The sequence below is a fragment of the Phasianus colchicus genome, chromosome 22 (assembly GCF_987193195.1).
Source record: "Phasianus colchicus chromosome 22, bPhaCol1.hap1.1, whole genome shotgun sequence".
NCBI classification, from domain to species: Eukaryota; Metazoa; Chordata; class Aves; order Galliformes; family Phasianidae; genus Phasianus; species Phasianus colchicus.
Genome location: NC_143457.1, coordinates 924320 through 944758, shown reverse-complemented (window position 1 = coordinate 944758; position 20439 = coordinate 924320). Strand labels below are relative to the sequence as shown.

Sequence of the window (20439 nt, the reverse complement as noted above, 5' to 3'; positions counted from 1 at the left end):
CCGACCCCAAACCACACGCAGACCCCAAATTTAGCACAGCACCGCCCGTTCTGGGAAAGCCCAGCGCTTGGTAGGGGGGAATAGGGGGGAGGGGGGTGGTTTGGGGTGGGGACACCGCAGCCCCACTGCTGTGCCAACCGCCATGCGACAGCACTCCAAAGTTTGGGGGGTGTAGGAAAAACGAAGCAAAGGTTTATTTATAGGGAATGGGGGGGGTCCAGGGAGGGGGGAATAAATAATGGGGCTAGCATGGGGGGCTCACGGTGCTTTCGGGGTGCATCTGTGTGGCACTGTGTGCAGCTGCAGCGCGGTGCTGGGTGACGTTGCACACACATGGTGGCATTTGCACATCGTGCAAGGCAGCACTTGCTCACCCAGGTTTGCAGGGCTGAGCTGGCACACACACGGCTGTGTTTGCACATGCAAGGCTCCATTTGCACGTGCACGCGTGGCAGCAATGGCTCACCCAGGGCAGCGACGTGCAGAGCCCCACATGCACACCCACGGGGCTGTCCCCCCCCCTCCAGGACCCACCACATGCACGCATCCCTACACATTACACACCACAACACCGTTTGCACCCCCACAGCACTGCTGCCCACCCTTTGCACCCCCAGTGCACCGCTGCTTCCATTGCATGCACGCATCCCCACGTGTACACCCTTTGCACACTCACGGCACCCTTTGCACGCCTGGAGCCCCTCTCTGGCTGCACCCCACCCCCATATCACCCCATCTCCTCTCCCTCTGTCCCCCCCGGCCCGCGGTTGCCCTTTCCCAGCCCCTAAGGAGGCGGTGAGCGGCCAACTCCTCCCCCCCCCGCTCTCCTCTCCGTGCAGTGCTGAGCCCCAAAACCGTTCCAGAGCTCAAGGAGCAAAAGCCCTACGGATGTCCACACATGCAATGAGTTGGGCACCGGCGTCTGGTCTCAGCCGAACCTCCCCCCTCGTCCACCCCCCCGGCTACACTTTAGGAGGGTTTTGGCCGCAGCCCCAAGCCCAAATCCCACAGCGGGTCCAGGACTCTAATGACAGGGGAGGAAGGGTGTATTTACAGGGGCACGGCCCAGCGCGCCGCGGCGGCACCGAAACCGCCGGCGCTGCTTTGCTTTGCTGCGCCGAAGTCTTTCTTTTCGCTCTTCCCCCCCCTAAAAAGAAAACCACTCCTCTCCATCACCCCCCCCCCCTCACTTCCCCCTCCCCAAAGCCGCTTCGCTTTAGCAGAGGAGGAGGAGGAGGAGGAGGAGGACGGGCAGGAGCGAGGCGGTGGCGGCGGGGCGGGCGGCGGAGCTGCAGTGCGCGCGGTTGGTGCCGATGCAGGCGGCGTAGGCCATGGCGTGGGGGATGTAGTTCTGTTCGTGCACGCCGTGCAGGAGATGCGCCATGGGGCCGCGGGCGAACACCGCCACGTCCTCACCGCCGTGCGTCTCCTGCCGCAGCGGGACGGCCGCCTGCGCCTGGTAGTTGGCGTGAGCTGGAAGGGTAGGGGGATAAAAAGCATCAGAACCCAGCCGTTGGCACGCGGCCGTCGTGCCGCCGTGGGTCTCAGCCCCGTCGCACGCACCGAAATCCACGGCGGAGACGTTCTCGCGTTCGCCCCCCACGATCTTATAGCCGGGGCCGTTGCCGTACAGGATGGAGGTGAAGGGTTTGCGGTCCACGTCGCTCTGCATCGGGGCCAGCCCTGGCGGCACGCGCGTGTCGGTGACATCCCCACCCTGCGATGGGAAGGGGGGAGGAAGGGGGGGGGGGGGCGACGGAGCGCTCACCAAAAATGGGGTTCCCTCGCGGAGTGTAACCGCCGAAGGTGAAGACGTGCGAGTGGTCGGCGGTGACGACGCTGAGCGTGTCGTGCGGGGAGGTGAGGCGCCCCGCCAGCCCCACGGCGCGGTCCAGCTCCACCGCCTCGTGCAGCGCCTGCTTGGCTTTCCCCTCATGGTGCCCGTGGTCGATGCGGCCGCCTGCAGCCGCCCCACAGCGCTGTGTCCCACGGCGCTGCTCCGCCGCAGCCCTGCATCCCCGACCCGTCCTTTCCCCCCATCGCTCTCTTTACCCCCCGCTCTGCATCCCCCTTTTGCGATGCACCTCCTGATTCCTTCCCCCTTCCCACCCTCCTTTTACACCCCATCGCTTCCTCATCCCTCTCCGCACCCCAGTGCACCCCCCAGCCCTCCCACCTTCCACCAGCAGGAAGAAGCCCCGCGGGTTTTTCTGCAGCATCCTTATGGCCACGGCCACCATCTCACTGAGCGACGGGTCGGTCTCGTTGTTCCTGTCCAACTCGTACACCATATCCCCCGGCTCAAAGAGACCTGGGGACAGCGATGCTGGAGGCGGGGCGGCCTCACGTAGCCCAGCACCGCTTTTGTGCTGGCTCAGGCACTTCGGCCCGCACCGGATCCCATTCCGGGGCTGATAAGATAGGGATGGGGATGCTCCCGGCCCTTCCTTCCTCCTACCAGGTCAGACCCGGGAATGGCAGTGGATGGGGTGAGGGGTAGGGGCGGGGGTAAAGGTTGAGGTTGGGTTTGGGTTAGGGATAGAGGTATTAGGGCCAGGGTTAGGGTTATGGTTAAGGGTGGGGGTTGGGATTGGTGTTGGGGTTACGGTTATGGGTAGGATTATGGTTAGGGTGAGGGGTAGGCACAGGTAGGGTTATGGTTAGGGATGGGATTAGGGATAGGTGTAGGGTTGGGGTAGAGGCTGGGTTATAGTTAGGGTAAGGGGTAGAGATTGGGGTTGGGGTTGGGTTAGGAGTAGTGTTTGAGTTTGGATTAGGTTTAGGGCTCGGGTTATGGTTAGGGTGGGAAGAAGGAGGAGAGGTTAGGGTTGGGCTTAGGCATAGAGATAGGCTTAGGGGTAGGGTTATGGTTCTGGTTATGGTTAAGGTGAGGGGTAGAGTAGGGTGAGTTAGAGCAAAATGGGGTGAAGATTGCATCCCTAAAAGGGTGTAAATTGCGTCCCTCAGAAATCCCACATCTGAGGGGTCACCATGCGCTGGGGGTGTCCGCACGTCCATGGGCACCGGGGGCCACTCACCCAGGAGGAAGTCAACGCGGCTGAGGTTCAGTGCCAGCAGCTCCCTCCGGTGCCACACGTACTTGGCGACCTGTTGGGGCCACGCGGGGTCACCTCCCCATGGGGACAGCCCCCCATCCCCAACACGGGGCTGCCGGGTGCCCCATCCCACACCTTCCCCGCAGGCTTGGTGTCGTGCCACGCCTGCACCAGGTCCTTGCCATCCAGACGGGTGCCGCGGTGCCGCTCCTCCTGCGGGTACTCCACGTCGCTGGTGTTCCTGGGGAACATGTACTTGCGCCCACCCCCCAGGATCACCTGTAGGGAAAATCCCAGGTGCAGAAATGTGTTTTGTTACTATTATTATTGTTTTCTCCTATAAGATGAGCGGAGAGAGGCAACCCCCAAAGATGCTGCAAGGGATCCGGTGCCCAGGAAAGCCCTGACGCAACCACCCTGAGGAATTTCTGGCTAGAAATAACTCTCTCCCTCTTAATCGCTCCCTGTTAATTACCCCAAGGACAGAAATAGCCATTTCCAGCAGTGGTGCTGGGCAGGGATGCTCGTGTAGGGTCCCCATGTGACCCCGCTGGAGCAGACCCCATCCCGCAGCCTCTGTTTGCTTTGGAGCACCCGATGTTTGCCTGACGGTATTTATAACTGGGCTGAGATTTATTTCTTTTTTCATTTCCCACTCTCCCCCCCCTCCATTCAGAAGGTGAATTATAAAGCAGCAAAACAACACCACCAAAATTATTAAGGGAAGAAGAGGGAGAAAGGGAAAAACAAAAAATCTCTTCCCCGCTATATAATTATTTCCAGCCTGGGACAGAGTTAAAATTATTTTAAAGGGAAAAAAAAAAAAAAATACAGAGAAGAAGAGGCTATTAACCAGCTAAATAACAGGCTGGGATGTTTTGCTTTGGGGCTATTTTGAAGTACAGAAGCATATTTATTTACAGGGCTGAATTTCTGCAAATCCACAACGGGGGCAGAACTGAGGGGACAATGCAGCTTTTTGGGCACGGGAAGCGTGAGAAAGGGGTTTGTGTCTCACTGTGAGAGCGGGGCAGCTGCTGTGGCACTGCTGCCCTGCACCCAGAGTGGTCTCAGCACAGCATCTCCTGGAGCCCCAGCCCTGCACCCATGGAAGGTCCCAATGCAGTACCTACTAGATCCCAACTCTTCACCCATGAGTAGTCCCAGCCACCGTCTCCTGAAGCCCCAGCCCTAAACCCAACAGTAACCTCAGCCCCAACACCTATTGAGAATCTCAGCCCTACATCTGCTTGGGATCCCAACTCTGCACCCAACAGTGACTCCAATCCCAACATCTACTGAGAATCCCAGTCCTACCAGTCCTACACCAACAAGACCTACACCAACAAGTCCTACACCAGTCTTTGTGTCCCAGCTCTGAACTCTTTGGTGGTCTCAGCCCTACATATGCCAGGTCCCAACTCTTCCCACATGAGTAGTCCCAGCCATCGTTTTTTGGAGCCCAAGCCCTAAACCCAAAAGTGATCCCAGTCCCAGCACCTACTGAGGATCTCAGCCCTACATCTTCTTGGTGTCCCAACTCTGAACTCTCTCTGGTCTCAGCCCTACATATGCCAGGTCCCAGCTCTTCCCCTATGAGCAGTCCCAGCCCAACATCTGCTGGAGGTCCTGACTCTTCACCCATGAGTAATCCTGACCATCATTTTCTGGAGACCCAGCCCTAAACCCATCAGTGACCCTAGTCCCAATACCTATTGAGGATCTCAGCCCTACATATTCTTGGGGTCCCAATGCTGCTCCCTTTGGTGGTCCCAGCCCAACATTCACTCCCTTCTGTGCACCCTCGATGTGTGTGTGCTGCACCCTGTCCCTGCATTTTCCTGCTTTTAGCTTTTTTCCATCCCATTTTCATCCCAACTCTGCACCCTTTGGTGCTACCAGCCCAGTATCAGCCCATCCACAGGTGATCCCAGACCCTCCTGGTCCCGCCGTCCCCACTGCCATCCCCACCTCTATGTCAGGGATGTTCTCCACCAGCTGCCGGGCGATGTCTTTGCAGCCGCCCTCCAGTGCATCCAGGGGCATCTCTCCATCCGAGTACCAGTCACGGTTGGCCGAGTGCGCGTAGGCAGCACTGGGCGTCGCGTGGGTCACCCGGGTGGTGGTGACAATGCCCACCGCCTTGCCTGCACCATGAATTCACAGGACGATGGTGAGAATGTCCCAAAAACCCAGCGTCCCCCAAAACCTGGCTCCTCACCTTCATCCTTAGCCCAGCGGAGGATGGAGGTCACCTCCTGGCCCTTGGTGGTGTTGCAGCGGTCACGGGTGACACTGGCGCTGACACCCACTGTCCCCTCGTTGGCTTTGACACCACAGAGGTAGGCGGTGGCTGTGCCTGCGCTGTCAGGCACCTGTGCATTGGTATTGTAGGTCTGGGGGAATAAAAAGACCTTTACTATTATCCTGACCATCGTCATCCTCATCACTGTACCGTCCCCAAACTGGGATTCCCCTCCTGCACTGCTCGGCACTCAGCACCTTCTGGGGATGCAACCCTGCACCCTTTGGAGGTCCCAGCCCTCTAGACATCAAGTCCCAGCTCTTCCCCCATGAGAGGTCCCAGCCCAACATCCCTTGGAGGTCCTGACTCTTCACCCATGGGTGGTTGCAGCTCAACATCTCCTGCAGCCCCAGCTTTGCAGCCATTGGTGGTCCCAACCTACCATACAAAGGATCTCAGCCCTTCACCTTCTTGGGGTCCCTACTCTGCACCCATCTGCGGTCCCAGTGCAGTAACTACTAGATCCCAGCTATTTACCCATTGCTGGCCCCAGCCATCATCTCCTGGAGCCCCAGCCCTAAATCCATCAGTGGTCCTAACCCTACACATATGGAGGATCCCAGCCCTATATCTTCTTGGGGTTTCAACTCTTCACCCTTCGGTGACCCCAGCCCAACATCCATCTTTTGTGCGCTCTTGATGAGTGCGTGCTGCACACCCTTACTGTGTTTTGCTGCTTTTAGTCCTTTTTCAGGCCATTTTTAGGCAAACAGAGAAAAAGCCCGCCCTCTGCACCCCCACAAGCATCCCCTGCAGGGACCGGCTGAAATAAGGGGCGGGGGCTTGCAACTTCAAAACAAAAGGAGTCTTTTCTCCAGCAAAACAGTGCAGGGAGGAGAGGAGGGGTCCCGGCCCCCCCATTCCTGTGGGTGAGCCCTGGCACAGCACTGGGTACAGGACACCAGCCAGTGCCTCTCGCCGCCCATGACCTAATTTCAGCTCCGCTCGATGCCGCCCGCCCGCCAGCGACCTTGCAGCGCCCGCCCCGGGCTCACCTTGGCCAGGGCAACATATGGGAACTTGTCCATCTCCAGCAGGCTCTCCTCGCCCTTGCGGTGCTGCAGCTGGCCCTTGAGGATGCGTGCGGCCGTCACGGTGGAGACACCCATACCTGCAGGTGGGCACCCGTCAGCGCCACGCCGGGACGGGACGGCATGGGGTATGGGGTGCAGCACCCCATGCATTGCAGCACCCGGTGCAGTGCAAAGCCCACTCAATGCACCCTGGGCTGGGTCCCCCCTCACCATCGCCCAGGAAGAGGATGAGGTTCTTGGCCACATTCTGGTTGAGGTGCTGCAGCCTCAGTGCATCCCGCAGCGTCTCCTGTGCCTGCTGCCTCCAGTACTCGGGGTCCTTCTCTCTCTCTGTAGGGTGCAGGGTGCTCGGTGAGCTGCGTGCTCCCGAAGGGCACCCAGCTGGTGTGCAGCCCTAATGAGCCACCTACCGGGAACCAGCGATGCCGAGCAGAGTTGGGCCAGGAGGGTGAGGAGGAAAGCCTTCATTATGCCCTTCAGTGCTCCTCTTGGGGAATGGACAGGAGAAAGCTGCAGGACAGCACCCGCTGTGCCTCAGTTTCCCCAGCCAGACCTTTGTCCCTGGGCTCGGCCAAGCGAGGACAGAAGGGTCAGCCGGGGAACGGCAGCACGGCCCCACTGCCAGCATTCCATTGCATACTGAGGTCCCCATTGCACGGCTGTGTCCCCACATTGTGTCCCCATCCCCATCACACTGTGTCCCTGTCCCATTGCATGCGTGTGTTCGTAGCACTTTGGGGTCCCCACCGCATGTCCTGATCGCCACTGCACATCTGGGTCCCCCATTGCATGCCTGTATCCCCACCATGACTATGTTCCCACCGTGTCTGTGTCCCCTTTTGATGATTTGTGTCCCTAGACATGGCCCCGTGGCACGCCTATGTACCTCCATTGTGTCTGTGTCCCCGTTGTGTCCGTGTCCCCATCTCACGCCCATGTCCCTATCCCACGGCCATGTCTCCTCTGCACATCTGTATCCCCACCACACACCTCCGTCCCCACCGCACACCTCCGTCCTCATTGCACGCCCATGTCCCCACTGCACATCCACCTCCCTGCTGCCTGCCCGTGACCCCACCCCACATCTGTACCCGTGTCCCCATCACCGGTCCCGCGTCCCCGTGTCCCCGCCGTCCCCGCCATATCCCCGTGTTCCCACCGCACATCGATGTCCCCTGGTACAGCTGTGTCCCCACGCCCCCCCCCGCCCTTAGGAGTCCCTGTGCGGGGGTCCCTTACCCACACGGGGCGGCCCGCACAAAGTTGGGCGCAGTCGCGGGTCCCTCCGGGCGCGGAGCGGAGGAGGCGGGGGGGGGCAGCGGCCTTAAATCCCCCCGGCCCGGCTCCGGCCCTCGCCTCCTCCTCCTCCTCCCCTTCCTCCACCCGCTGCCGGCACGGGGGGGTGGGAGGCAGCAAACTGGGCTTACTGGTGCCCTCTGCCGGGTCTTACTGGGAGGACTGGGAGCACTGGGGAGGCTCGGCGGGACCGGCTGGGTTGGGGGTGTGGAGTCCCCGGGGTCCGCTTTGTGGTTGTGCTCGGCCCCGCTCCCTTACAGCCCCTTTAGGGCAGTCCCCGGGTGAACCCTCGTGGAACCCTCGTGGGGGTGATGATGGGGCGGTGGGGTCGGAGAGACGGGGTCGGGGCGGAGGGGTCGGGGCGATGGGGTCGGGGGTCCACGGTGGTTTCGGAGCGATGGGGTCGGGTGGTGGGCTTGGGACGATGGGGTCGGGGTGATTGAGACGGGGGCACCGCGTAGAGCCGTGGGGCGCTCGGTGCTCCCAAGGAGGGGGCGGCCTCAGCCCAAAAATGCGCTCCGACGGCTGCAGGGAGCCCCAACCCCACGGGGGGGTGCAGCCCCTGAGGTCGCACACGTGCGTGCACGCGAAATCGCGCCCTGGCATCCTTGCACGTGCTTGCGTGCGTGCACCGCGGCGGGTTTGCACCCTGGCACGCTCGCTTCCTCCTCGTGCAACGGCGGGACGTTTGTGCACCGACGCGTGCCCCCTCCCTTGCACAGCTGCACGGCCACGTGCTCGCAGCACTGCACGCTCAGCGTTGCACACTCGCAGCGCCGCACATCCGAACTCAAACCTCGTCCTCACTCTCCCAACCCCCCCCCCCCCCCCCCCCCCCACCCACTGCGGGGCGGTGCGGGGCGGTGGGGGCGGTGCGGGGCAGCGCGGGGCCGGGCCATCTCCGCGGCCGCCCCAGGTGCACCCCCGCCCCGCGCCGCCCGGGGCCGCCCCGCACCGCCGCACGCAGCCATGGTGAGCGCGTACCCCCCCCCCCCCACCGCTCCGTACTTCCCTTCATCAGCGCTAATTACCCTCTCCTCTCTCCCTTCCCTCCGACCTTCCGGGCATCGCGATGAACGGGGAGCACCCGTGGGTGCGGGGGGGTCCCCGGCCGTGCGGGTACCGGGGGGTGGAGGGGGGGGGACCGAGGCGGGCGGCGCCGCGATGGCGGCGAAATGGCGGCGGTCTCACCCCGAGGGCGCGGTGAGGGGCTGCCCCCCGCTGCCCCCCCATCCCCGGGTCCGGATTCACGCGCGGGGTGGGGGCGACGGTGCGAAGCGGGGGGGGCTGTGCGGCCGAGCCCCGCGTGGGCTCTGCTCCGTGCGGGGCGGGGGGAGAAGCGCCGTGCGGGGCGCAGCGGCGGTTTCGCGGGGCGGCCCCGCGGGAGCGGTGCGGCGCTGCCCCGGAGCTGTGCGGGGCTCCGCGCCCCGAAGGGGTCCCGGGGCCGAGCGCTGCCCTCCGCCGCTCAGCGCCGCGCTCCCACCGCCCCGCAGATGTCCACCTACAAGCGGGCCACGCTGGACGACGAAGACCCCCTGGACTCCATCAGCGAAGGAGATGGGTACCCCAACGGGTTCCAGGTAGGGGCCGGTTTGGGAGAAAAGGGGAAGATTGGGGTCCTGGCCGCGAGAGGCCGCGTTCCTCGGGCTGGGTGAGACCCCCCCCTGCAGGACGAAGTCCGGTGCCGCCGCGCTGCGCTCTCCGCCCTTTGCTCCCGTCCCTGCTGGCACCAGTGGGGCTGCACCTCTGGGCTTGTGGGGCATCGCATGGGACATCCATCCCCTGGGGGATCCATCCTGTGGGGCATCCATCCATCACGGGGTAACTGTCCCTTGGGACATCATCTGTCATGTGGGGCGTCCATCTCGTGGAACATCCATCCCATGGGGTGACCATCCCGTGGGACATCCATCCCGTAGGATATTCATCCCATGGGACGTCCATCTTGTGGGGTGTCCATCCCTTGGGGTGCCCATCCCGTGGGAGGTCCATCCCGTGGGGTCAGGTCCACCTCAGCCATTCCCACAGCACTGCGGACCCCTCCTGGCCCAGCAGGGTGGGCAATTACTGCGGGATGGAACTTCGTCCCTGCATAAAGGGGATTTTAGGCTAATTCCTCCCCGAGCAGCAGGAAAGCAGCTTAATGAGGGCAGTTGGCGGCAGGAAAAGGGCTCTCACAGAGAAAGGTTCGGGGTTGGAGCCGTGCTCCTGGCACAGCCTTTTCCACCTCTGCCCACAGCTATGTTTCCCACCCTAAAATCAGTGCTTTTGTCCCCGTGATTCCCCACACTGTCACATCGGCCACGCTTCCTGGGGATATTGTTGGGCACAACAGGAGGATCCCATTCCGGCTCTCCCGTCCCCACCCTGCCCAGCGCCGGGACCACGGGGCTGGTGGTGGCTGTGGGGTGGCACGGGGCGGCAGGTGATCCCATGGCTGTGGCCGCGCTCGCCCCGCTCCCTTTCCTGCCATTGTGCCGCCCTTCCTGGCGGCTTTCTGGAAGGCAGCTGCAGCTTTTCCCAGGCTGGAACGCGCCCACTCCCTGTCTGGGGGCTGCTTGGTGCTGCGGGGTTTGTTAAGGGGGAGGATGGCGGATGCGCCTGTGGGGTTTTCCCCACGTGGTGCCGACGGGGAAACGGCGCTGCTTTTCCCACAGGTGAATTTCTCCAGGAGCAGCACGGGGTGCTGGGCCCAGCGCACGCGTCCCGAGAAGCAGCTGATGGCTGTGGTGGCCGTCCTGGCAGCCGTGCTGGGAGCGTGCCTGCTGGGGCTCATCCTGCAATATCGAGCCCGTGAGTCCTGTGCTGCGACCTGAATCCTTGGGAGGGGTGCTGGGGGGCAGAAGGGGGGTTCTGGGGGGCAAGATGGGGTGCTGGGGGGCAGGTTGGAGTGCTCGCCTTGGGGTGAGATTCCTGCGTAACAGGTAGGGAACTTGCAGCTCAATTGGATGCTCAGGCACAATATGGGCTGCTCATCTGCATCCCTTACCCCAGGGCAGGATTCTCTGATGGGACAGGATCTTTCACTCCAGAGAGTGATGGTGGAGCAGCAGATGGGATAATTGGGTACAAGATAAGGTGCTCAACTCCAGCACCCCAGGGCGAGGTGGTTGGCCACTGGGCGGGGTGTTCACCTGCATCCCTACCCCGGGGTGGGATGTTTGGCACTGGGCAGGATGCTTGGTTATGGGACGGGATGCTCTCTCTGTCCATCATCTGGGGTGGAATGCTCAGGTGCAGGATGGGGTTCCCGCCCACATGCCTTGTTATGGGGTGGGATGCTCGTGCATGGGGATGCTTGCCCACATCATGGATAGAATGCTGGGTGAGCAGTGGGTGCCCTCTGGTGCAGCTGGGGGCTCCTTGTGCTGAGCTAGTGGTGCCCCCCAGGGCCGCCCGCCGTGTGCCTGTCAGAGGCCTGCATCTCCGTCACCAGCTCCATCCTCAGCTCCCTGGACCGCACGGTGAACCCCTGCGAGGACTTCTTCAGCTACGCCTGTGGGGGTTGGGTCAAAGCCAACCCCCTCCCTGACGGCCACTCACGCTGGGGCACCTTCAACAACCTCTGGGAGCACAACCAGGCCGTCATGAAGCACCTGCTGGGTGAGCACGGGGCTCTCTTCGGCAGCTCTTTGCGGTGGGGCTGCTCCCATTGCAGCTGTTCTGGGGACGGGCCCCGGGCGCTGCCTCTGCATGCAAACACTGCAGCGCAGCGGCTTATCCGGGGGATGGTTTGTTCAAGCTCTGAGCAAACAAGTGCCCCTTATCAGCACTTTCCTCCGCGCTGGGCGCTGGGGTGGTTATCTGTGAGCAGAGCTGCCTTTTGGGGACGGCTCTGTCCCAGTTCTTCCTGCAGCAATCTGAAGGCAGTGGGCCCCCAGCCAGCAGCTGTGCTCGGCATTTCCTCGCATTCCTTGGAGCCAAGGGACCAGGCACAAAAACCCACACATCTGGGGAGCCAGAGGTGCAGGCTGTGTTGTGAGGAGAGGAAAAACCCCAAGGAAGCAGGGTTTTAGGGAAAGAAAATAAAAGATAGTTTTGGAGGCGGAGGAGAAAAATGGGTTTATTGTTCCTTCTTGTAGAAATAAATAATGCAGCCCGGGGAGCAAGCCGGGACTGCCAGCACGGGGGCAAGGGCAGCGCGGGGGGCTGGGATGCTGGGAACGGCGGAGTGCTGGAAAAATACTTGTTGTTTTTCTTTCTTTATCTCTCTCTTACAAAGAACTGGAGCTGCTGGAGAGGGGGCAGGGGCAGGGCTGGGGCCGTGGGATGTCCCAGGGGCACACGGAGTGATCCATAGTGTCCTTTTGGAGCCGTTGTCCAAACTGAGGCTGAGCATTTGGCAGAGGGTTAGGGGCCCTGCGGCCCCCCCCAATGCCACGTGCCCCCACAAGCCGCCCTGGGTGCATCCTGCAGAGAACACCACGGCCAACGTGTCGAGCGAGGCGGAGCGCAAGGCGCAGCGCTACTACCAGGCCTGCATGAACGAGAGCAAGATCGAGGAGTTGCGTGCCGCCCCACTGATGGAGCTCATCGCCAAGGTGCGTCCTTCCCTGCGGCGCGGGCACGGGGAGCTGCCCTGCCGTCCTGGTCACACGTCCCCACACTGCTGTGCCTGACCGAGTGTCTCTCCCCAGCTGGGAGGATGGAACATCACCGGGCCCTGGGCCGGGGGGGACAACTTCAACGCGACGCTGCGGGAGGTGACGGCGCATTACCGCATCTCACCCTTCTTCTCCGTCTACGTCAGCGCCGACTCCAAGAACTCAAACAGCAACGTCATCCAGGTGGACCAGTCGGGGCTGGGGCTGCCGTCACGGGACTACTACCTGAACAAGACGGAGAATGAGAAGGTCAGGGTGGTGGTGGGGTTGGAAGAATAGGAATGATTGGGAGAGTTAGGTTGGTTGGAAGGGCTGGGAGATCTGGAAGGGTTGGGAGAGTTGGGAGGGTTGGGAGGATTGGAAGGGCTGTAAGGGTTGGGAGGGTTGGGGTTGTTGGGTGCCCTGGCCACACTGAGCTTTGGGTGACGCTCGTCTCCTCACAGGTGCTCACCGGGTACCTGAACTACATGGTGCAGCTGGGCATGTTTCTGGGTGGCACTGACGAAGATTCAACACGGCAGCAAATGCAGCAGATCTTGGAGTTTGAGACAGCACTGGCCAACATCACCATCCCGCAGGAGAAGCACCGGGATGAGGAGGTCATCTATCACAAGATGACGGCTGGAGAGCTGAAGGTAGGAGCATGGTGGGGCTGACGTGTTGCTGCGGCCCTGCTTGGAGCAGGGCTGGTGGAGGGGTGACGCAGCTCCTCCAGGGAAGGCCTACACCAGCCCAAACTGGGAAGTACTTGTGCAATAGCTTGGCCTGTTCTCCCACCTCAACCCACTCCTCCCAGACTCCAGAGTGCTGATGGGACTGGCAGCCATCCCACTGAGGCGCAAACGCCCTCCTGGCTGCACTGCCCTGCAGACGTCAGCCCAACCACCTCCCCTTGTCCCCAAAGGGCCATCATGTGCTTTCCCCCCACTGCGCTGTTAGCATTTTCACGCCTGCCCGGCTTTCTTTTCCTTTGTGGGAGGAAATTGTTTAGTCCCCTCCGACCTTTGGAGGATGCTGCTGCTATGGGAAATGGTTTCTTCAAAATCAGCCAAATCTATCAAACAGAGCTGATGTAACAGCCACCAGCTCGGGAGGAGGCTAGCATTGCTGATAGCTCATAAGTCCGCAGCACAACATGGCTTTTGCAGGATCTGGCACCGGCTGTGGACTGGATGCCCTTCCTCTCCACGGTCTTCTATCCTGTGGAACTCAATGAGTCAGAGCCCGTCGTAGTCTATGCCAAGGAGTACCTGGAGCAGGTCTCTGATCTCATCCTGGCCACAGATAAATGGTGAGAGCCCCCCGCCTACATGGAGGTGTGCCTGGGATGCGTCCTGCTCCCCACTCACTGCCTCTTGCCACAGCCTCCTCAACAACTACATGATCTGGAACCTGGTGCGTAAAACCAGCCCCTTCCTCGACCAGCGCTTCCAGGATGCTGAGGAGAAGTTCATGGAAGTGATGTATGGGACGAAGAAGGTGAGTCCTGATGCCTCCTACAAAACAGTGACAGCATTTTTTAGCAAAGTCCTCCTCTCATTGCATCCAAGCATGGACATGGGGTGGGTTTTGGAGTCATAGCTCTGATAGGTGATGGGTGCAGAGCTGATGACGTGGTGTGAAGGCTGTGGGGCTGCAGCCATGCTGTGCCCCCACTCATGGCTGCCTGTCTCCCTTGCAGACCTGCCTGCCACGCTGGAAGTTCTGCATCAGCGACACAGACAACAACCTGGGCTTTGCCTTGGGGGCCATGTTTGTCAAGGCTACCTTTGCTGAGGACAGCAAGCAGGTGGTGAGTCCCACAGGCAGCATGCAGCCCTGGTGCTGGGAAAGCTGTGTTATCCCAGCCTTTCTCCCCTCTGTGCAAAGGGTTCTGTGTCAGACCTTGGACTTCTTCGAATGGGAAGCCAGCTCTCCAGGCCAAAACACACTGCTTTCTTTTGTCTAGGCAGAGGAAATGATTGCAGAGATTAAAACAGCCTTTGAGGAAAGCCTGGAGACCCTGCAGTGGATGGATGAGGAGACGAGAAGGTCGGCCAAAGAGAAGGTGAGGCACTGGTGGCAGCAGCAGGGTGGCCATCCTGTCCTCCCACCCTGGCACCAAAAGCACCTCCATCTTTGTCACCTCAGGCAGATGCCATCTACAACATGATCGGCTACCCAAAGTTCATCCTGGACCCCAAGGAGCTGGACAAAGTCTTTAATGATGTGAGTTGCTCAGATAGATGTCTCCCCTGGGTCTCCCATTCCAGGATGTGCAGGGTGCGCGTGCCCATGGCCAGGCCCCGGGGCAGCCTTGAGCCCACATCCCCTCGGAAGGGACTTGCTGTGTCCTTGGACCCTCTTGGCCAGAGCTCTTGGGATCTCTGCCCGGACACTGAGGAGCTGGTTTCCGTAATGGTGATTCATGGCCCTCCTGGTGCTCTGCAGATGTTGGAGAGGAGGAGAAATGAGAGCAGCTGTAATTCAGCCAGCTCCAGAGGCTCAGATGTGACCATGTGGGGAGGAGTGGGGCCGGGCGCCCACTGCGTGCTGCTCACACCTTGCTCCTCTGCAGTACGATGCCGTGTCCGACCTTTACTTTGAGAACGTCATGCAGTTCTACAACTTCTCGGCCAGAGTCACGGCTGACCAGCTCCGGAAACCACCAAACCGGGACCAGTAAGTCCTCTTCCCTGCTTGGTATGGCCATGCTCTGCTTCTCTGTTGTGGTCAGTGAAAGTATCACGGTATCTCCTTGCCCGCTGGAGCACTGGAATTTGGTTTTCCTGAAAATGCTCCTGCTGGCTGTTCAGGGAAATTAAAGTTGGGCTGACATCTCTGTGCTGTGATAAATGCATGCAGCTGGAGCAAAGCACAGCAATGCTTTGTGCTGCCACATCCTTGTCCCTGCAGGTGGAGCATGACGCCTCCAACAGTCAACGCGTACTACTCTCCTACCAAGAATGAGATCGTCTTCCCTGCCGGCATCCTCCAGGCCCCTTTTTACACCCGCGCCTCTCCCAAGTGAGTTCCTGGGGAAAGCATGGGAGGGCAGCATTCCCAGATTTCCTCCTTTGCCAAAAGTTGATGCTGAATTGCATGGCTGGGGGAGCAGTCGCTGCTCTCTAAATCTCCCTGTTGCTGTCCCGCAGGTCGCTGAATTTTGGTGGTATTGGTGTGGTGGTGGGCCACGAGCTGACACACGCCTTTGACGACCAAGGTATGGCCAGAGCTGGGTGAGCAGAATGCTGGCAGGGCAGCCAGTGGAGTGACAAGTGACCCGATGTGTTTTTGGCAGGTCGGGAATATGACAAGGATGGCAACTTGCGTCCCTGGTGGAAGAACTCCTCAGTGGAGGCCTTCAAGCGGCAGACAGCATGCATGGTGGAGCAGTACAGCAACTACACCATCAACGGGGAGGCTGTCAATGGCAAGCACACCCTTGGGGAGAACATCGCTGACAATGGGGGGCTCAAGGCTGCCTACCGGGTAGGGCTGTGGGGCTGGGGATGGGTGGCACACTGCGGTTCGGTCTGTGCCGTTCCCTGAGCCCATCAGGCTCCTCAACCTCCAGGCGTATCAAAACTGGCTGAAAAAGAACGGGGAGGAGGAGACTCTCCCGACCCTCGGCCTCACCAACCACCAGCTCTTCTTCGTCGGCTTTGCGCAGGTAGGAAGTGAGGATGGATGCGCGGGTTTTTGGGGTTCCACCTATCCGTGGCTTTCCTTCCATCCATGGAAACATGCACCCCAATGGTTTTGGGAGAGCGTGGCAGCAAAGCTGAGGTCTCCAGAGGTGCCCCAGAGAAGGAGATCAGGGAGTTGCTGGTTAAAGAGCAAGTCAGGCTTGGCAAGAGTGGGGTCCTGCAGCTGCGGACATCAGCAGTCGCACCTCCTGCCCTTTCTCACAGGTGTGGTGCTCGGTTCGCACGCCGGAGAGCTCACATGAAGGGCTCATCACCGACCCGCACAGCCCCTCGCGCTTCCGCGTCATCGGCACCGTCTCCAACTCCTGGGAGTTTGCAGAGCATTTCAGCTGCCCCCTGGGCTCCCCCATGAACCCCCCCAAAAAGTGCGAGGTCTGGTGACGGGGGGGCACCGGGATCTGGCTGCATCGTCGTCTGCCAGCAGCCGAATTTCCCCATCCCTTTGAGAGGCTCAGACCACTTGGCGCAGCGAGCTGCCCAGCTCTCACTGGAGCAGCATCCCCGGTATCGCCCGAGGTCCGATGGATCCACTGTGAAAACTTCTCTTCCCCTCGCTCGTTTGTGAAATGACTTCGATGTGGGGAGGTTCCTGTCCCACGCGCCGAGGTGCTGCCCCGTATTTACACACGCAGCGCTAAGCCTGGCCCTAACAGGAGCCCAACCCTGAGCCCGGCACCGTCCTCCTCCGAGGCCATAAAGGGAACGCCGCGGCGCCGGCAGGTTGGGCTGTGTGTCTAAATACAGCTGGCAAACCTCCTCTCGCCAAAGATGCGCACACGAGGATGGTAAATATTTTAAGATATATTTTGGGGCAGGGGAGGGTGGAAGGGAAATACATATATTTTTTTCGTGCATTTTGGAATACACTGGAAAAGTTCAGGGAAAATACATTTTAAAGCCTTTTTTTTTTTTTTTTTTAAGCAAAGAATTAGTATATTTATTATTTTTTTAATACTCAGTGCAGCTGTAGATACAGCACTCTGTGGTGACAGTTCCCAGCTGGGGAGTCCAGATGGGCTGTGGCTAGCTGGCCCCACAGCCTATGGATCTCCAGAAGGGACCGTTCTCGGAGGATGCTGATGGGGACAGTGGGGACAGGTCCCAGGGATGAGGTCGGTGGAGCCCTGTCAGAGGCTGGATCACAGGAGGGCTCTGTTGGCGTGCTGCAGCTCCTGAGGTTAGCTTTAATTTCTGAGTGCAAAGGAAAAAGTTGATGTGCCAAAGATGTAAGCAGGGTGGGGGTGGTGGTGGTGAAGCTGGTGGGCACCGCTTCTGCCTGTCCCAGGTTCGCAGAGCCCCTGTCCCTGCAGGACAGGGAGCCCAGGAAGCAGCATGGTGAGAGCAGCCACAGGGGCGGCCCTGCATCCCTCCCATCCCCATAACGGGAGGTTGGTCGCAGCCTCCCGGCCCAGTATTGCTCCAGACAAGTGCAGGCAGTCCTCGCTGCCATTTTGCTTGCTGCTGTGCGCTCGTGCCCAGGAGCTGTGAGTCCTGCATGGCCCCTGCTCCATCCCAGCATGGCTGGGACCAGTGCAAAGCTGGCAGGGTGGGTGCAGGGTCCTCTAGGGCTTTTTAATACTCTTTGCATTTTAGAAAAGAAACCACTGACAGTAGCTCAGGTGCCACATGTTGTCTTGCAGCACCTCTAGACAGAAAGCAAAGATGTAGAGGGATTTTTAATATTTATATGTAAAAGGGACATGGGGGGAATTTTTTTTTTTTTTTGTATCTATTTTTTCACCCTACATGTGGAGCTTATCGTAACTGAAATAAATACTTTTTACTGCTCGTGACTTTTATATTTATTTATTTATTACTTTCTGGTAGCAGGGAGCATCTCGCACCCCACCTGCGTTTTTCTCCCCATCTTCTGTTTTTTCTCTGTTCCCCTTCCTATGCTGGACAGGAACATAAGGGCAGAGCACGCTGTTGGCTCACAGGCCCTCCTTGTTTTCCTGCAGAGCTGGAGACCAGCTGAGCTCTGCTGGAAATGGTGGCACGAACCCGCAGAGGGCGGTGGAGCCGAGGCAATGCCGTGTGCTGCGCCCAGCAGGATGGAGCAGAGATGCTTTGAGCCTGGATGTGGCTCCAGCTGCCGCCTGCTTAAAAGGTGGCAAAATGCAGCAAATTCCACAGTACCTCTGCACTTATCCAGAGCGAGCTTTGCTCAGCACACAGCCTGCTTGTGTCTGCTGTCCTGGTTTGCATGGGGCAGACGGCCCAGCACAGGAGGGGTTTGGAGGACGAGCAGCAGCTTGCACAGGGCTCCCCAGCCTGCTGCTGCTGTTTGCCCACCTTGGGGCTGGCACAGCTCTGGGGTGACTCAGCTGCTCGCGTGCCATTGCCTGCCGTGGGCCTGCCTGATCCTGGGTGGTAAAACCTGGTTGTTTTGCATCAGATGTGCCCTGCGGGGCTGAGCCTGGGCAGGAGGGGGAACTGGCGTAGGGCCTGGCAGGAAAACAGCCCTGTTCTACTAATACCCCAATTTTGACTGGTTCCCCAAGCCACTAAGCCTTTTGAATTGTAGAAGGGCCTGGGTTGAAAAGGACCACAACACTCATCTGGTTCCAACCCCCTGCTATGGGTAACCAACCAGCAGCCCAGGCTGCCCAGAGCCACATCCAGCCTGGCCTCGAATGCCTGCAGGGATGGGGCATCCACAGCCTCCTTGGGCAACCTGTTCCTTTTCCTAAACCCATCAGCAGCTCTGGCACTCTTTGCTGTGAGCACCTCTGGCTCGCTGATGTTGGTAAAGAAGCATGAGAGTGCCGGTGGGGCTGAAAAGCCGTTGTCAGTGCCTAGGTGCTCATCCAGCAGCACAACAGATGGGAGGAAAAGTTCAACAGAGGCGGAGGACGGGCACGGATCCAGCCGGCACTCGTTCAGGCTCGCCAAACTGTGGGTTTCGTTGGCCAAATCATCCCCTGTGGGAGAGACACGGGTTGTCTGCTTTGTCCTGGGAGGAGAAGAAACAACCAACAGGAGCGGTGAAGCGACGGTGCCTGGGAGGCATCAGCTGCGTGGAGCTGCAAGGCAGAGCCAGAGGTTTTGGGACACAACGTGTTGAAAACACTCCTGCTGTTTTTTTTAATTTTTCTTTTTTTTTTTTCTTTCTCACTCCAAACAGCAAAAAGCTGCGATGTATCTAAAGATGCTCGAGCTCTTTCACAGCTGTGTTTACAGGCAGCTATTTCTGTAGAGCACGAGGAGCCATAGATGTCAGTTCGCTCTCAGTGCTGATTTCCTTCCGCACGAAGGGCTGTTCCAGGGGCAGTGCCACGCTCGGAAGGCAGTCAGTGCGTACCAACCCCACGGACCACGTAGCTGTGCCTCCAAACGACCGCAGCCGAATCTTTACGGGGCAGCGCGGCGATGGCGGCGGGGCGGAGGAGCGCAGGATCCCCGCGGCCCCACGCGCCGCGCCCCGCGCAGCCGGGCGGTGCCGAAGTCCCTCCGGAGCCGCTCGGCCGCCGAGCCCCTCCCCGAGAGGCTCCGAAGAGCCCCGAGCGCCGCCCGACTGGGCGGGAATATCTCTTCCGAGCCCGTCCGATGCTTCCCGAACTCCCTCGCGTCCGCGGCCTCCGGAGCGAGCCGAAGTTTCCCGAGAGCGGGGGTCACGGGAGGCGCCGGGCCGAGCGGGACGGGGGGGAAGGCGACGGGAAAGGGAGCGAGGCGCGTGCGCCCGCGAAGGCCTCCGGAAGGAGCCGAGGTTTCCCGAACGCTCCTCGTCGGCGAGCGGTTCCGGAAAGAGCCGAAGGTTGCCGAGCGCCGGCGGGCCGAGCGGCTCCGGAGCGGCCCGAAGGCGCCCGAGCGTCCGTCCTGCCGGACTGCTGGAGGCGGCCGCAGCGCCATGTTTGATGCTCCGCTACTTCAGTGAGGAAAATCCGCCGGCATCGCCCGAGAGCCGCCGCCGCGAAGGGCGCCGCCGCCCCCGGGGAGGGGCACCGAGACCCCCCGCCGCCGGCGGCCCATGAGCATCGCGGCCTGAGCCGCCCCCCCTCCCCCCTCCCCGCCGGCCCCGCGCCGTCCCCTCCCCGCGCCGAGCCCTCGGGAGCCGCGTTGTCACGGAGACCGGCGCCGGTGCCGGCCCGCCGCGCTGCCCCGGCCGCCGCCCCGGCCCCCGGCCCGCTGCCCGCTCCCGCGGCCCGGCTCCCCCCCGGCCCCGGCCCCGCTCCCCGCCGGGGGGTGGTGGCTCCGCTCGGCGATGAGTTTACCGCAGAAGGCGGCTTTGAAACCCGGCGCGGCGGCGGCGGCGGCGGCGGCAGCGGGGCCCGGCCCCGGGAGCGGGGCGGCGGCGGCGGCGGCGGGGCCGCCTCCCCCCCCGGCTCCCCCTCACCCGGCGGCGGCGCCCGCGCCTCACCCCGCCATCAGGGCCCTGCCGCCCGCGGCGCCCCAGCAGTATCCTTTGCCCCGGGCGGATCGGGGTGGGGGGGGGGGGGAGACCGGCGCTGCCCT

The 20439-nt window shown here is 61.0% G+C and overlaps 3 protein-coding genes across 11 annotated transcripts in view; 2 read left to right on the top strand and 1 right to left on the bottom strand.

Moving 5' to 3' along the window:
• Positions 1-153: 153 nt before the first annotated feature.
• On the bottom strand, positions 154-8741 carry ALPL (alkaline phosphatase, biomineralization associated). 5 transcript variants are annotated; one of them, XM_090122899.1, is made up of 12 exons: positions 8723-8741; positions 6806-6905; positions 6606-6725; positions 6357-6472; positions 5278-5452; positions 5028-5203; positions 3192-3335; positions 3039-3108; positions 2177-2311; positions 1769-1960; positions 1564-1683; positions 154-1473 (listed from the first exon to the last, which is right to left on the bottom strand). In XM_090122899.1, exons 2-12 carry the CDS (start codon positions 6861-6863, stop codon positions 1217-1219), a joined length of 1563 nt encoding a protein of 520 aa, XP_089979025.1. In that variant the 5' UTR covers positions 6864-6905; positions 8723-8741; the 3' UTR covers positions 154-1216. The 5 variants fall into 5 exon arrangements, with proteins under 5 accessions (XP_089979025.1, XP_089979026.1, XP_089979024.1 ...); XM_090122900.1 differs by lacking the exon at positions 8723-8741 and adding an exon at positions 7635-8027 and having other exon boundaries at positions 6806-6882; XM_090122898.1 differs by lacking the exon at positions 8723-8741 and adding an exon at positions 7635-8025 and having other exon boundaries at positions 6806-6961.
• ECE1 (endothelin converting enzyme 1) lies at positions 8569-17786 on the top strand. Of its 3 annotated transcripts, none has more exons than XM_090122896.1 (18): positions 8569-8663; positions 9185-9271; positions 10349-10484; positions 11082-11294; positions 12108-12232; positions 12329-12544; positions 12739-12930; positions 13444-13586; positions 13660-13774; positions 13977-14087; positions 14244-14342; positions 14426-14503; positions 14853-14956; positions 15191-15301; positions 15430-15497; positions 15576-15766; positions 15852-15947; positions 16189-17786. In XM_090122896.1, the coding sequence occupies exons 1-18, from the start codon at positions 8661-8663 to the stop codon at positions 16363-16365; spliced, it is 2265 nt and encodes a 754-aa protein (XP_089979022.1). In that variant the 5' UTR covers positions 8569-8660; the 3' UTR covers positions 16366-17786. The 3 variants fall into 3 exon arrangements, with proteins under 3 accessions (XP_089979022.1, XP_031463792.1, XP_031463791.1); XM_031607932.2 differs by lacking the exon at positions 8569-8663 and adding an exon at positions 8688-8780; XM_031607931.2 differs by lacking the exon at positions 8569-8663 and adding an exon at positions 8698-8784.
• A 2389-nt stretch (positions 17787-20175) lies between these two features.
• Positions 20176-20439, top strand: part of EIF4G3 (eukaryotic translation initiation factor 4 gamma 3) — a 104868-nt gene continuing 104604 nt past the window's right edge. For 2 of the 3 annotated variants that reach the window (XM_090122891.1, XM_090122895.1), the window contains exon 1: positions 20176-20382. In XM_090122891.1, the coding sequence (XP_089979017.1) occupies positions 20189-20382 (194 nt within the window). In that variant the 5' untranslated portion in view covers positions 20176-20188. The remainder of the gene's footprint in view (positions 20383-20439) is intronic. The other variant, XM_090122893.1, reaches the window with a different exon arrangement.

What these genes read in the sequence shown, in the direction of transcription:
- ALPL (XM_090122899.1), bottom strand. Translation starts at nt 6,863, where the DNA reads ATGAAGGCTTTCCTCCTCACCCTCCTGGCCCAACTCTGCTCGGCATCG. An exon ending in CTCGGCATCGCTGGTTCCCG is followed by an intron (nt 6,726 to 6,805) that starts GTAGGTGGCTCA and finishes TGCACCCTACAG; the next exon opens with AGAGAGAGAAGGACCCCGAG. An exon ending in CCGCTGGGCTAAGGATGAAG is followed by an intron (nt 5,204 to 5,277) that starts GTGAGGAGCCAG and finishes TTCATGGTGCAG; the next exon opens with GCAAGGCGGTGGGCATTGTC.
- ECE1 (XM_031607931.2), top strand. Translation starts at nt 8,764, where the DNA reads ATGAACGGGGAGCACCCGTGG. An exon ending in GGTACCCCAACGGGTTCCAG is followed by an intron (nt 9,272 to 10,348) that starts GTAGGGGCCGGT and finishes CTTTTCCCACAG; the next exon opens with GTGAATTTCTCCAGGAGCAG. An exon ending in TGATGTATGGGACGAAGAAG is followed by an intron (nt 13,775 to 13,976) that starts GTGAGTCCTGAT and finishes TCTCCCTTGCAG; the next exon opens with ACCTGCCTGCCACGCTGGAA.